The sequence below is a fragment of the Musa acuminata genome, chromosome BXJ3-8 (assembly GCF_036884655.1).
Source record: "Musa acuminata AAA Group cultivar baxijiao chromosome BXJ3-8, Cavendish_Baxijiao_AAA, whole genome shotgun sequence".
Classification (NCBI taxonomy): Eukaryota; Viridiplantae; Streptophyta; class Magnoliopsida; order Zingiberales; family Musaceae; genus Musa; species Musa acuminata.
Window position 1 is genome coordinate 52,443,604 of NC_088356.1, and position 16,146 is coordinate 52,459,749.

Sequence of the window (16,146 nt, forward strand, 5' to 3'; positions counted from 1 at the left end):
AATCTGAATAACACTCTTTTTTTAAATAGGGTTGCATGGTTTTAGAGGCTTTTTTTTTCAAATAATTTTACTTTTAAAAAACATTGCAAATACTAACAAAGACCTAAATCACCATCTTTTTTTCTATTTTTAAACCTTAAGATTGATTTTTTTTTTTTACTTATTTTAGTCATGTAAAGATTAAATTTATGTTTTTGTATTTTTTTTGTTCTGATTTAAGGTGAATTTACAACCACTTATGATCGAAAAATCACTTGAATAATATCATCTAAGGTTTTTTGAAGTATTAAGAAAAAAAAATTGAAGACTTGAATTACTACACTATATTCGAATATAGTTAGACTATTTCTTTTGTTTCATTCACAAATAGTGTAATTCACCTTCCATTTCTGTAAATACTTTTGAATTATTTCAATGACGAAAATTCAGGATTCTACGCTTGGGGAACTATAATCCAAAATAGAAACAAATTTCCAAATGAATTAAGCACATCTTGTGAACTGAAATTTCACTGATTACGAGGGATTACAAAATCTAAGCAATTCCTGATGTGACATAGAATTTAAGATTCTAATTTATGGATCAGAAGCATCAGGTAATGATATAAATTTATATATATATATATAAAGTTTATTTGAGGATATCCAAAGAGCCACACTTACTAAAATCGTTACAAGAATCTACTCTACTAATGAGAAAAGGCCTCTCTCCCTACTTGAATGAGAACTTGAATTGCATAAAGTGCTTGTAAACCTGCCCGGGACTATAAATCTGGCTAGGGAAGTTTGGGTGGTTCACCGAGTCCGGGAAGCCTTGTGTCTCCAAGCACAGGCCGTCATGTATCTTGTAGTAATGCCCATTCTTCCCCCTCTCGTGCTTCAGGAAGTTACCCGTGTAGAACTGCACCCCGGGCTGGTTAGCCCAAAGCTCGAGCACTCTCCCGGAGCCGCGACCGTCCTCCACGACGGCAACCTTCCTCACACCCTGCACGTCCGCGGGCGAGCTGAGAACATAGTTGATGTCGTACCCACCGGGGACGCGGCCGATCTTGCTCCCGATCTTCGCCGGCTCGCGGAAGTCGAAGGGAGTCCCAGAGACGGACCTGATCTCGCCGGTAGGGATGAGCTGGTCGTTAACGGGGGTGATATGGGAGGCGAAGATTTTGATCCTGTCCTCGAGGATGGAGCCGCTCTCGTGACCGCCGAGGTTCCAGTAGGTGTGCTGCGCTAGGTTTATGGGTGTGGGCTTCGTCAGCGGCACCGCATGCATGATGACACTCAAAACGAAGTCGTCGTCGATTTTGTAGGTAACGTAGACATCAAGATCACCAGGGAAGCCTGTTTGACAATCGTCTTTCATCAGTTTTAAGCTTTCTCACACTTGGATAATGAAAGCAAAGAAACCACAAGATGGGTAAAAATAATTAGGTCACATCTTGTAGTGCATAAAATGGAAGCTTAATGTAATTAAAAGGAGGAGGAGGGAATTATACCTTGCTCTCCATCGACGCTGCGATAGTACAAGGTGATGTAAGGATATTCTCCATCTACCTTATCTTTCACAGTCCAAATCACCCGACCGAATCCTTTAGGCCCACCTAATGCAGAATAATAATAATAATGTATCATAACATTATTATTATAATAATAATGTATCATGAATCAAAGGAGACATACCGTGGAGAGTGTTGTTTCCGTCGTTGGGCAAGAGATGATACGTCCTCCCATTGAGAGTGAACCGTGCATTTGCAATCCTGTTGGCAACTCGTCCCACCAATGCCCCAAAATTCGTGGTGTCGTTCTGCACAAACAAATGACAAAGACTGCTATTGACATGCTCTTATAAATATTAATATAGTATAAATACTAACATCCATTTGTGAGCAACGAATTTCAATAAATTATATTCAACAAAATTCAATAAATAAAAATACCTAAAATATCCTTGTTATACTCGTTCATTATTAATACCATTGGTTATCACCTAATCATAGGTTGAAGCGACCCATTAAATAAATATTGTTGTTGAGTTTTGATGTAATCAACTAATGGAAATTAACTAAAATAAAAGTCGAAACTCTTTTGAGTTTTTGAAAGAAATATACTACTAATTGATATAAACCTATAAAGAGGATGATGAATGAAATCAACCCAAATGTTGAGAAAAATACTTTGCTGCTATTTCCAACAAAATAACCCCAAAAGGACAACCTAATCTGGACATCAAAATGATCAACTTGTCGAATCTGTACATATGTTAGAAAGGAAGGAACTCATTGCTACGTTTCGCAAGAACAAGGAAGAGTAAGGGATCACGATTTCTTACAGTATAAGGGCGGATTCCATCATATCCGAGAGCTATGTCAGCCAACTTCCCTGTCACGTAGAAGCAAAACATGGTAACCGACGTGCATTATTGCTACAGAAGAACACAACAGTAATATCTGAAATCCTCAACCTTTGGAGTCAGGGAGAACGACCGAGGTAATCGTCGCACCCCAGTTGGTGACTTTGACGGAGAACTCCCCTCTCCTGAGCTCATAAATCCCGACCCTCTTCGTCGGCGCGCCAGAAGAAACGCCTGCGGTGGCCAGAAGCAGAAGAGAGAGGAAGAAAAAGAGCACCGAGATCCTCGCCATGGCTGGTCTTGGCGGAAAGAAGAGAGATGAGGAAGAGGAGGGAGAGAGGTGATAGTATGTTTTTTTGTGTCGATCAGAAATGGTATTTAACGTGCTGCGGCGACAATACAAGAGACAGATTTGGCTTGTTTGGATAGGATCGAATTCTACCGAATCTTTCCTTGATTCATGGCGGCAGGTTTGTTCTTATCCAAGTGGTGGTATATTGGATATAATTTAGGATTCTTTGGGATGGTATTGATATGCAAATGGGAGCCGTTGGTCTTCTTCATGCATTGAATTTTATGAGGAGATAAATAGAGGAAGTAACAACATTCCTAAACAAAAGAATTAATTTCCCTAGTCTATACAAATATCCCTGGATCAACCATCGAAAAAGTATATAGTTAATAACATCCTTAATGAAAATATCGCCAATATTCACCATTAAGGAATTTTTTTTTCCAAAATAAAAAAAAGCAACTAGATTTCCTAAAAGAGTACATAATATTTTTCTGCTATAGTATTTTTCCGTTAAATGTTCTATAATATTTTCAAAATATATATTTTATTAAATGTTCTCTATTAAACATTCAAATAATTTTATCTTATATATAAGCTAGAGTGTTTTTTTATAATATAGTTAGGGTGCTTTTACCATATTTTCAAAAGCATTGTAGCTCTATTATAAAACACTCTAATAGAGGGAAATGGACTTCAAATGGACTTTAAAAATTAGTTGAAAAATACTTATGATTCCTATACTTATGGTGTATGAATCAAACCTAAAATGCTCAGTTATAGTAATTCTTTCTTTTTTACTAAGTTATAATTTTTTTAATAATATCAAGAAAAAACTATAATGCAGTAGAAAATCACTATAACTGGGGTAGGAAAAGAGATGAAAAGGGAGGAAAAAGGATAGGTGTTTGGTCACCAGATAGATCAAAGGTATATTCAAATTTAGGTAAAGAAGGACATGATTAGGAAAATCTGAAAAGGAAGTATCTTTTGAAAAAAAAAAAAACCTAAACATAGGAGATTTTTTTTTTGAGAAATCATCCAACAATATTTGAATTTTAGTAAAGAACATTAATGTTTTTTCCTCTACAAGCATGTGCGGAAAATTTAATATTTTATAAAATTATCCATATTTTAAAGTTTTCAAATATATTATGTCTATAATAAAAATATTAATATTAAAATTATCCATAGAAATAATTATAATTTTATTTTAAATCATTGCGTTTCAACACCTGTCGATATGTCCGAGTGGTTAAGGAGACAGACTTGAAATCTGTTGGGCTTCGCCCGCGCAGGTTCGAACCCTGCTGTCGACGAACTAGTTTTTTTAATGTCATTTTTTAATTTTTTAATTTTTGAATTTTCTCTTTTAAGCGTTACCTTCCCAACTCGAACCACTCTTTTTCTCCCTCTGTATTCTGTTGCACCATTGCCGTCATTCTGCGCCCCCGCTCTGTCTCTCGTCGGCGCCATGGACGCGGGAGAGGCCGCCACCTTGCCGGCTTCGGTGGAGAGCCTGGTGGTGGTGCACAACGTGGCGAAGCGCCACAACGTGGGGACGATGGCCCGCAGCGCCACCGCTTTCGGCGTGTCGGAGATCGTCCTCGTCGGCCGCCGCGACTTCAACGCCTTCGGCAGCCACGGATCCACCTCCCACCTCCGCTTCCGCCACTTCCACTCCCTCTCCCAAGCTCGCCACTACCTCAAGGCACTCTCTCATAAACCCTCCTCCCAATCTAGGGTTTCCATTTCGCGTTAATCTGGTCCTCTTCATCCACTTCTCTTCCTACTTTTAGGAAGAGAGGAACTGTGACATATGCGGGGTGGAGATCACCGATGGGGCGCTCTCCATCGCGGATCACCCTTTCAGGAAGAGCACAGCTTTTCTCCTCGGCAACGAGGTCTGCTCCGCTTGCATTGAAGTTTTTGCTCCTTATTCTTTTTCTTATGATTATGAACATTTTTTGGAATTTCTTCTTATCGTGATGAAGGGAACGGGGCTCTCCGCGAAGGAGTGTGAGATATGTGACTTCTTTGTTTACATTCCCCAATACGGATGTGGAACTGCATCACTTAATGTCACAGTTGCGGCTTCTATTGTACTGCATCACTTCGGAGGTAATTTTGATTTCCTTCTGCTATCCAGAAGCCATTTCTTTTCTCTGTATTGATCTCATTTTTTTAATTCAAGAACTGATGTCTGTTGCTTTAGATAAGTGCGTTATATAATTGATGTTCTGTTTTCTGGTGCATTTTTATGCAACAATTAGAAATTTACTATTAAGTAAATTTAATAGCTAAATACAAATGTCACAAGCTTTAACCTACTAATTTAATAGCTATGAAGGATGTGCACTTTCTAGTATACTCAGAGAGTTGTTGAAGTTATTGAGAAACTAGTTGCAAGTATGTATGCTAAAATGTGATTTGACTAGAACTTGAAACTGCTGTACAAGGTCTGTCCCACGGTTGTCCATGCAGAAAATTGGCAGCTTGTCTGTTTGTTTATTCATTCAAAATGTGAAGCTTTAATTGTAAGGAGAAGTGCCTGGACCTTCCATCTTCTCTCCACTTTGCTTTCCTAGATGACATTTAAGATGAAGGTCTTTGTGCATACACTGGATTTTGGAATTGCAATTCTACTTTATATCTCTAGGTTTTCTATGATAACTTCAAAACTTTTTTGGATGCACATTGTTGTTTGCTTTTATTAGATTAAACCTAGAAGCAACCACTATAGATTATTTGAGAACTTTTTTTTTATTCATCTTGATGATCAAATAGGTCCATGGCGTCTATTCATAGATATTTGTAACCATATCTTTCTGCTCTCTGCCATTCAAATTATTATTTACTCTGCTATGAATACAAAGCATAGTAGTTGTTGAGCATCTAATTGTTATGAGAATTTGTATGTTGATGGGATTTTGATTTAAGGCCTTTAGCAACCAAACCATTGCATTCAGTGTTTTCAAAAGGTGCTCAGATGAAGCGAGGCGAGGCGAGACACGAGCAGCTAGTAACATGACGGGGCGAGACGTTTCAATAAAGTGCCACTCGGCGCGCGCTAGAGCTTAGGTGCTGGGCAACTTGAGTGTGCGCCCAAGCCAAACTGGTCGTGGCTCAGCCTAGGTTCGAGTCTAGGTGGCTAAGTTGGTTTAACCGAACCAACTAATGCCACTTACCCCCCAACCCAGTGAAAGCAACAAGCAAAACCCTATGCTCCATCCTCTGCCATTGGCAACTTCATCCACCGCCATTTCCAGCTTCGTCTGCTACCATTTTCCACCATTTCCACCTTCCCCCACAGCCTTGCACCGGTTACTTCTCCATCTCCTCTCTTTCTTATTTTATAGGTAATAGCCTTTTACACTGTTAAGAAGAACGTACCTTTTCGTTACTCATACAAGTTAAGCACTAGAAGTGTAGTGATAAATGATGTTACATCAAAATGTCAAGGTTTTATTCCAAAAGTCAAGAAAAGAAGAAAATAAAAGGGATCTACCATGCTGTCTTTTATCTGTCTTTTTAGAACTTCAATTAGGAATTTTAACCTCAGTCACTTGATGGTTTGAAGAAAAGGGAACATTTGAACAGCCATGCAGCTTACTTGGCTGGTATAAAAAGACAACCAGATCCCGTATGGCTCCATGTTTATTAATCTTCATAAAAGAACTACAATGATAGTGTTTCTATGGCCTGTGTCCATCACCACTTCTAGAAAATACACACACATTATGTATAAGTAAGCTTATGAGAGCTGTTAGGTAGGCATAATTGCAAGAGATATAATTTGGTAATTTATATGATTCCAATTTGATGTGTCATTTTTATTTTTATGATCATATTTAATTATTTGTCAATCGTAATATATATTTTTTAAATTTTAATATTCGGGAGAATCTTGCTTTGCTCGGGCGGGCATCTCCTTGGATGTTTTGGAACCTTGGCGCCATTTGGTGCATAGCACTTTTAAAACTACTGATTGCATCTGGTTAACCAATTCCGGACTGAACATTTGCTCTACACATATTTCAACTGTAAATTGTATATATGTCCATACAGATTAGGACAGGTTTCCACTAAAATGGTTGCTGACAATAAGAACTTCTCTATAGTTGTTAAACACCATCAGTGAATGCACTGACAAAAATGATTTGAAGGAGTTCACAGTATTTCACTAGTATAAAAGAATAAAATAGGAAGTAGTCCTAAACTGTACCTTAAGTTGCGAGCAAATAGAAAAAAACTATATCCTCAATCACATAACCCACCACGTAGTATAACTTATATTCATGGTACACTTTTTTGATTATGGAAAATATTAAATGGATGTGCAAAATGCAGATCTGTTAACTATTGAAAATTATTCAAAATTATATCATGAGAAATTAAAGAAGATTTCAGGGAACAAGCAAACAAGCTTAGTTCTGTTGTGTTTATGTGAGCTCCAGACAAGCCGTTACAGGGGCAACATAGATTAGTTATAATTTGAGTTTACCCTGCCTTAAACGACAAGAATGTGCTTATTGACAACTTGACCAAGATGAGGGAGTTGGTATACTCGGGGGCTCGGGGCACATCGTCGGCTCATCCGAGTCAAGATAGATCCTGAGAAGACGAAATCTGTAAGGGAATGATCACAGGTATAGAAAGAGATAGTAAAAAACCACTAGAGACTCACCCCTATAATATTTGATTGATGTCGGCACGCCGAAGTAATAAGCTAACGCACCTGGCCAGAACAGAAAATCATTCCAGTTGTGAGAAAGCAGGAGTCAGAAAGAAAATAAGAAAAATGAGGCAGTGGATATATCCTTCCTGTCCTAGTGGTATGGTTAAAATAAACTTCTTCCTCTGAGGAGAACTCCAAGACTTATTTGCCTAGTTGGTCTAGGGAGAAAAAGTAAATCAATTTGGCTTTCTCATGGTCTTTGGTTTGTATGTACCAATGGTTAATGAGTCATGGACTATTACTTATATATAGTAATTAGTCAAGTAATAGAATGGATTCTTTTGTTCCTAAAGAACTTATAACATTCATTGCTCAAATATTGTAAGGTGATTTCACGACATGCAAGGAAATTATTTGTTAAAGGCATCAAAGAAACTATTGACACCAAAAGATGCTATATTAAGCAATGATCCTGATAAGGATCATATTACAATTTTGTTTGAAGATTAATCTCTAGGGATGGAACCCTATGGAATTGTAAACAACTTACATTTTTAAAACATATGATACTAGATAACTGTAAAATTCTCTTTACACTATAATGGATGTTTCAAAATATGTTGTCTTCAGGTAGAAACCATATTATGGAATATTTAATGATTTTGGAATACAAAAGTTGTGGTAAAAGTTTGGAAGTTAAATTTGATTTTTACGATGCCATTCAATATAGATCTCTACCAATAGGCATCCAGAAAACAGTGATTTAAAAAGCGCTAGGCGCCAAGGTCCAAAAACGCCCGAGGCGCTCGCCCGAGCAAAGCAAGACGTTAAAATATAAAAATATATAATATAATTAATAAACATAATTATTTAAAATTTTAAATAAAAATATGCTATTAAATTAAGAAAATCTAAGATACGAAATCATAATGTCACATTAACAAAAAGTTTCAAATAAATAAAAATTAACAGTATTAAAATCAAAATAATATATTATTAATCTATTAACAATATTGAAAATTAATCATTTCAAATAAATTTAATAATATTAGCAGTATACAGTATACGTATACTGTTAAAAGGAAGTGTAAAGGGGTGCTAAGCCTACTGACTAAGAAAAGAGGAAGCAGCAGCGGCGAGCGGTGACAACGGCGAGCAGCGGGAGCGGCGAGTGGTGATAGCGGTAGCGTTTGCTAGCAGCGACAGCAGGACCAGGAGCGGCAAGCAGCGGGAGGCGCGAGCGGCGACAACGGGAGCGTTTGTGAGCAGTGACAGCGGCGAGCAACTGGATCGGGATCGGCAGCGGCGAGGGTTAGGGTTCAGTTGTCACTTATATCAGTTTTAGTTGGTTCGATTGAACTAACTAACCATCATAGATCAAACCAGACCTAAAATCCTGGTTCGGTCGCCTTGGTTAACTCGGGCGCTCGCCCGAAGCGCCCAACGCCTGGGCTCGAGCGAGCGCCCAGGCGGCGCCTATTTGAAGCGCGCCGCCTGGGAGATTAGCGAGGCACTCGGGCCTCGCCTCGCCTCGCCTCTCCCGAGCGCCTAAGCGAGCGCCCGAGCGCCTTTTAAAATCGCTGCCAGAAAATTCTATGAGAAAGAATAATATGAGATATTATCACTACTAGTTGGACTAGTTTTATTTTTCTCAATAGAGTTTGATGGCAGAGAATTGATCCATGATGCCAACTTTTACTAATGCATTTAATATGTTTAGGAGGTTTAATGCCTATTTGGGAAAGCTTCTGGTGGACTGGAAACAGATCTACATGTAGACCTCTAGAATTGCAAATATATAATTTCCTTGCTCTTATGTTACAGATGCACACCTTGGATCTTTGTATGTGAGCAAATATCTTTCAGTTTTGTGCATGCAAATATGAAGATTTACCATGAATACAAGCAACGGTCCTATACTCAAGATTTTTTGCTAATTTTTGCAGCATTTACACAGTTTTTTTTTCTTTATGCTGTTTATGGTTTTTTATTGGGTGATAGATTGATTTTTTCATTGTATTATATGTGAAATTAATTTACTTTGCATTTTGCAGCTTTGGTGCTTTAACTTTTTCTCTTAGAATTCTTGTTTTCCTTCTCCCATTTGTTCTGTTGAACTGGTTTCTTTATGATATCTGCTCAATTTAACTCACTTTACAGTGGCACTGCTCTAATAGAGTAACCAATTCAGTAAAAGGGCTGCACTTACAAAGTTGACAATCAAACAAACTTCTCATGGCTAGTTGATTGTTGGCAATGATGTGTATCAATGGCAACTAAACATCTGTCAAGGAAAGCTATCCTAGAACTAAAAGATTTCAGAGATCTGTTGTTTAAGGTTAGAGGAATACTTCTCTATATGAAGTAGAGGACAGGTTGTAGTGGTATGCTAAGAGCTAGGGAATTTATATTCTCTTGATCTTTACAAATTCTTGAGTTGTTATCAATCTGTTTCTGGGAAAAATGTCAGTGATATGCCCTGGAATTCATTGTCAAACTTTGCACACTCAACGTGCGTTATGACACTCTTGCCTTTGCGTCTTTAGCATCTTGTTTGATGACTAACATTTTCTTTTTGATGGGTTTTAAGATCAGTGAATTCTGCAATTTTAAATAATTTGAACTCTATGATACTTGGTCATGCTGCAATGTAGTGTTGTTCATTCCTTTTCTGTTTCCGCTCTCTTACGCTCTCATCTCCTTTCTATGGGATCCCTCCAGTTTGGGCAGGTTTTCCTGAAAGAAGTAGAGAGGGCAACAAGTTCACCGTAGCTGAGAAACCCGTCAAGCAGATTAGGAGGAATTATTGTGCCAGTTCGGTTGAATCCATTGTGGAGGAGCGGAAGAGCAGAAAGCAATCAGCTTCTATAGATATCTTTGAGGAGAACGGGACCAATGATTCCAAGTTGACAAACCTTTTGGAAGCCCTGTTTGATGATTGAGTGCAGTGTATGACCATCTGAGAGGAAAGATAGATGGTCATCTCGGGGAAGCTACATACATATACACTAGTAACCTAAACTTAGGTCAGGCAGCTTCTTTTTTTTTTTTTTTTTTTGATGTGTTAGCTAGTTTGTATGAGTACGTTACAGTTTTTATGACTTACACATTTATTAGTTGATTTTGAATTATGCATGACTTTGAATTCCCGTATATACCGTGTTTAATGTGGTCGAAACCCTAAACATTCAACTGAATGAATGTTGTAACCGAGTTCGTCTTCATTTCTTTGAGAGTCTGCGTCAGAAATTAGTTGACTTGCATCCTTTAGAAGTGACGCTACACAACTTTTCCTTTCACAACGTAATCTTGTTCTTAGCAACACTGATATTTGCTCTAAAGAACACATCTAAGATCTTTATTTATTACCTACATCATTTCCATGTCTTATTTAAATGTCATATACTTAATTATTTTACGTATCTTTCATGTGACTAACTGGCTCATCAACTTGATGTCATATACTTAATTATTTTACTTAAATGTTGTCTCTCTTTTTTGCGTTGGAGTAGAACATATTTATATACACCACACACCTCATGGTCTGCACTTTCACTGATCTGTCGCCAATGGCAGTAAAAGGAGAAGTAATTCCATGTCTCAAACTGGTGAAAGAATGCTTCTCTTTACGTTGTTTCTCACTCAAAATGCTTGCTAACAGGACAAGATCATGCATCCAACTAAGAACTAGAAACAAAGATTACTTTAGAACGGGAAAGCAGTAACCCATGAATCCAAGAGTACCTTCCCTATGGCCGTTCCATCTACATGTACATACATAGCAACATCAATTTGAATCTTTTCGCTACTTGTTGTGGTTTTTTTTTGCTGTTAAGGACATGAATCAAACAGTCAAAGCAGTCAAGTCCTTGTTGATAATTAGAAATAGACCTCGGTCTTAGCTGTTACTTGTTTTCTCTGTTGTGAGTACTGAGATTGCTGTCCTCCTATCACTTGCCTTTCGGTGGCATGCGCCGCAAAAATGACTGACGACACAACCGATAACAACTCCCCTCTTTCCCGTTGGCGATCCATATCTTCTATACTAAGATGATGGGAGAGAACACTCACAGAAAGAGAGAGAGAGAGAGAGAGAGAGAGAGAGAGAGAGAGAGAGATGGTTAGAAAGAACAGCTTGACTGACGAGAATTTGCAGTCGGGAAAGCCCCGTCCACCTCGAATGATATGCTTTGGGAACCGCGCTATTCTACTAGTCAAAACACTCGGAGAGAAGAAGGAAGAGAGAAGCTAAAGTCTGCTTTCAGAACCGTGCAGTTCTAGTCGTCTTTCTTAGGGTTACTGGGGACCCAAAGCCACCTGAAACTGTACAGTTCATAGCCTCAGAGATTAATCATGTACAATTCACCTACTTCCTCCACTAAACCCAACTCATTGCACACACAACAGACACTCGTAGGCGACTAACTCTGAGACTATATGATAATGAGGTCCCCCTTGATCTTACCCAGAGCCTCTTCTTCCATCTCCGACGCCGTCACGGTCACCGTAACGCTTCCATCGTTGCACGCGATCGTGGCGTTGAGGACCTCCGCCTTGTGGTCCTCGAAAACTTGCAGAACTTTCATGACCATGCCGGGCCGTGCCGCGAAGCTTATCGCGAAGAACGCGGTATTGGCCGACGTGGACACCTCCACCGTCGAGCTCCGTTGGCTGTGCAGCGTGGCCGGTCCGCTCGATGCTTCCCTCGCCGCCTTCTGCGCCTCGAGCGCTCCGATGACTTCTTCGAGGCCTTTGATGTACGCTATTGCTTCGTCGACGATCCTCGTCCTCGTCGCCTGCACAACTTGTTGGATCTGCTTTAGCAGGTGTTACGTCGAGAGAATCCATGAACTCCTCACACAAAGAGTGCTGACCTTGGGGAAAAGATTTGGAACCATCGACTGCAGCATGGTGTAGAACTCGGTCATCTTCTCCCTCCGGCTCCGCTCCATGTGGATCACATCCTTCTTGCTGCTCCTCGACGACGTCGACGCCTTCCCTTGACCAGTAGAGCCGGCCTCCGGCATCTCATCGGTCGAAGGGCAAGCACTGCATGCAGTCGTCTTTATGGAGATCACGACCTTCTTCTCCGGCCGCAGCTGCCTCGACCCTCTTATAACTCCACGATCTATTCAGTTGCAGCAGTGGTTGGAGGAGGTTAATATGGAAAGGAAGGGGCAAGTATATGACATGTTATGGTCCTTCTCGGTTGGAGAAGGGTGATGATGAAGGGGTCAGAGTTTGCGTTACCTGATGAGGAAACCTGGTCAGATCTCCATCGACATGTCTGCCAAAGAAGGCCAGGGGATTGTGCTGGGACTGGAAGATCCCATCATTAGCCTGCTTCGATTCTTCATGCAATGATTGTTTCCTTATCATCCTAAGACTGTGAGGAGCTAGGAGAAGCACATGCTTATAAGTGGGTGTGACCTTGTTCTTGCATATGTCGACGATAAAGTGGTTGGGATCTCACAATGGCTGGATTTGATGACCTTAACTCGCAAGCAAGTTTTGTATGAAATGATATGAATCTTCTTCTTCCATTTCCTGATGACGTTCCGATTGCAATGTAAACGATGTGGTTCATATCCTTGAAGAAGATTGAACAAAGAGCTTGATCGACCACCCTTATTATACCATTTTATTCGTTAGTCCACCATGATTCATAGGTAACTTGATGTTTACGATGCTTATCTTCATGTTGTAACTATCATGTGGTGCATTAAGGATTGGATTGGTGTCTTTTTTATCCTAATCTTTATGAAACACTAGTCTGCTTGAATATTACAGTTGGGAATATGTTCAAACCCGACCCCGAAGCTGTGTATTAAGAAGACATATGTACCTATGTATACATAATGCCTCTATAATATTCTTTCGATGATCGTATGATCAAATTTCAAGATGATACATATTTTGTATATGTTAGCTTGAACGGAAACAATTGAATGATATGAAAATCAAGAATGAAAGATCTTTTGTATTATAAGAATTTGTATAGAGAATAGTACAAATCCCGCAACCATGATAGATGATGAATGGAAGAAGTTATATCGAAAAATAATTGAGTTTATTTGACAATGGCTCGATGACAATATTTTTCATCATGTTTCCATTGAAAATTCTGCACACTCTCTTTAGAAAAAGATAAAAAGGTCTTTACGAGAGAAAAAGTGTTGATAACAAGGCTTTCTTAATCAGAAAACTTGTGAACCTGAAATATAAAGAGGGCACTTCTATTATCGAGCATTTGAATGAAATGCAAAGTATCACTAACTAGTTATTATTTATGAAAATGTCTCTTGATGGTGAGTTGCAAGTATTGGCACTTCTTAGTTTATTGTCATAAAGTTAGGAGACACTAGTGGTTTCCCTCAGTAATTCTGTGCTAGACTGTGTTGTCACCATGAGCCAAGTAACAAGTAGTTCGTTGAATGAAGAATTGAGGGGAAAAAATTCAATAATATTTCAGATTGATTCATAGGCACTTGTCTCAGAGAATATAGGAAGGTCAAAATCTAAGGATAGAAGTGGTTCATACATACGTAGAAGTAAGTCAAGATTAAGAAAATATATTGTTTGCTATAATTGTGATGAGAAAGGACATTACAAGAATCAATACAAGCAACTTAAGAAGAGCAAGAAAACAAGAAAATAAGTGGAGCCTATGAAGTCAAAAGAGAATACCATAGTTATAGTGCATGATGGTAACTATTTGATTTTGTCTACTTCTAATGATATTTTTTCTTATATGTGTTAAGATCTTAAGTAGGTGATTGACATAGGTATTTCTTACCATGCTACACCACGGAGGGAGTTCTTTGCTACCTATAGATCTAAAAGTTATGGTGTTGTCAAGATGGGCAATTATGGTATGACATACATTATCAGCATGGGTGATATTCATATAAAGACCAACCTTAATTACAAATTGATACTTAAGGATGTGAGACATATAGTTGACTTGAGATTAAATTTAATTACAGTTCGAAGTTTAGTTGATGAAGACTTTAATAGTAGATTTCACAAAGGGCAATGAAAGCTCAATAAGAGTTCTCTTTTTATAGCTAGTGGAAAGAAAATATAACACTTTGTATAAGTTATAGGCTAAAGTTTATAGTGAGTGTTGAAAAATCTAGGGGCGATATCACATGCGCAGCGGAAGAACATAAAACAAAAATTCTAAATTTTTCAAAAGGTATTCATTGTCGTATGAAGATTGGTGCACAAATACCCGCAAAACTGAAAACCATGTGAGAGATAGTTGTATTACCTAGGGAAATTGTATATCCCTGAATTCCTACATATCTATTAGAGAGGATGAAGGAGATCAAGCATCCTCCTCTCTAGCAATGATCTACACAGCAGGGGTTATGCTGATGCTCCTCAAATCGCTGCCCAAATCTCCATACCTATTAGCTGAGAAGGAGAAGATGAAAGGAGAATAGGAGGTGGCAACTAAGAAGCCTAGCCTATGACCCTTTGGTTCTCTCCTATTTATAGAGCTCCTCTATCAACTTAATCCTAATGGATCTTACCCTATTGGGCATTGGATCTCTATCTAATTATCCAAGCCTATTAGATTATTGGATCTCTACCCAATAATCTCTTATTAGCTCTTATTGGATCTCATCTATAGGATCTAATAATTCATGAGCTTAATGAATATCCAATAATATAGGGGCTTTGGCGGATATCTCATATCCAAACCTCTACTCATTGCAACACCTATCATATGTGTGTGACCCTCTAGGCCCAATATCTAGTTGGCCATGAGTTATATCTGTTAGAACTCTTTCTAGCTCAGTGAATTATTTTCTACGTAATAATTTACTTGACTCATCGATTACGAACGTACTAGGCTATTACACCACTATCCCTATATGATACAGGAGAATCCAATTATTTGGACCTATTTGTCCTCAATTATCGTGTACCTATAGTCCCTCATCTATTTAATGTCCTAAAGACTATATACCGGACATAATGTTGTTAGACCCATACGGTTTCTCTTCAAGTCTCGCTCTAATCAGATTCTCCTAGGAAACTCTTTCTCTCTCAATCTGAATGACCTTAGCCAATGATTTATCTAAGCAAGAACACATGAGATATTCCTCTCATGATACCAAGAGTAGATGATCCTCTATCAACACTCAATAGCCCTCGTAAGGTTGGTTGTCACTTCCAATAATCAGCTATACTGGATTTGGAACTTCCAAACATATAAGTCTGGTATTAAAGAGTGGAGTACTCATACAAGACATCCTTGGTGTCTCAAGTCTAAGGACCAGGAACACCACTGAAGCGATGAAATCGCTGTCTAACAATGATTATTATCACTCATTCGATATTCCGTGAGCGGATCAATCGGTGAACTTATTTTCCAATGAGCACTTGCACTGTAGCCCTAGTGTCCCCACACAAGTAGTTTTGAGATCAACTGCCTCCATCATATGAATGGGTATGCAACTCACCAGTCTATTCGGTTATCTCGATGTTTCTCTCAAGTAACCTATGACTAGGATTATTTAGAGTTTATGTGTAGAGGTGAATCGATCTCATTATCATGATCTCATCATGACCCGACTCTCATTATATAGATCTATAGACATCATAATATATTTATACATTAAGTAATATAAAGTGAGAAAATATACCATAATAATAATAAAGAGTGCATGTCATGTCACATGTGCCATCACTCACATGATTGGCTTGCAGGACAACTATGACCAGTAGTGAGCAGTTGAATACTACAAAGAAAGACTTAAGCATGTAATTATCGTATAAGCAATTGAGACACATGAGTAAGAAGGGGCTACAAGTTTTT

The 16,146-nt window shown here is 38.6% G+C and overlaps 2 protein-coding genes and 1 non-coding gene across 3 annotated transcripts; 2 read left to right on the forward strand and 1 right to left on the reverse strand.

Annotated features, from left to right (window-relative positions):
• Positions 1–599: 599 nt before the first annotated feature.
• Positions 600–2,698, reverse strand: LOC103995520 (uncharacterized). Its single transcript, XM_009416117.3, has 5 exons — positions 2,458–2,698; positions 2,326–2,375; positions 1,677–1,800; positions 1,493–1,597; positions 600–1,337 (listed from the first exon to the last, which is right to left on the reverse strand). Exons 1-5 carry the CDS (start codon positions 2,636–2,638, stop codon positions 712–714), a joined length of 1,086 nt encoding a protein of 361 aa, XP_009414392.2. The 5' UTR covers positions 2,639–2,698; the 3' UTR covers positions 600–711.
• Positions 2,699–3,875: 1,177 nt separating this feature from the next.
• On the forward strand, positions 3,876–3,957 carry TRNAS-UGA (transfer RNA serine (anticodon UGA)). Its single transcript has one exon. It is a non-coding gene; the product is annotated as a tRNA-Ser (tRNA).
• Positions 3,958–4,027: 70 nt separating this feature from the next.
• LOC135644980 (uncharacterized) lies at positions 4,028–10,469 on the forward strand. The gene is made up of 4 exons (XM_065162984.1): positions 4,028–4,349; positions 4,438–4,542; positions 4,633–4,759; positions 10,038–10,469. The coding sequence occupies exons 1-4, from the start codon at positions 4,113–4,115 to the stop codon at positions 10,256–10,258; spliced, it is 690 nt and encodes a 229-aa protein (XP_065019056.1). The 5' UTR covers positions 4,028–4,112; the 3' UTR covers positions 10,259–10,469.
• The last annotated feature ends 5,677 nt before the right edge of the window (positions 10,470–16,146 follow it).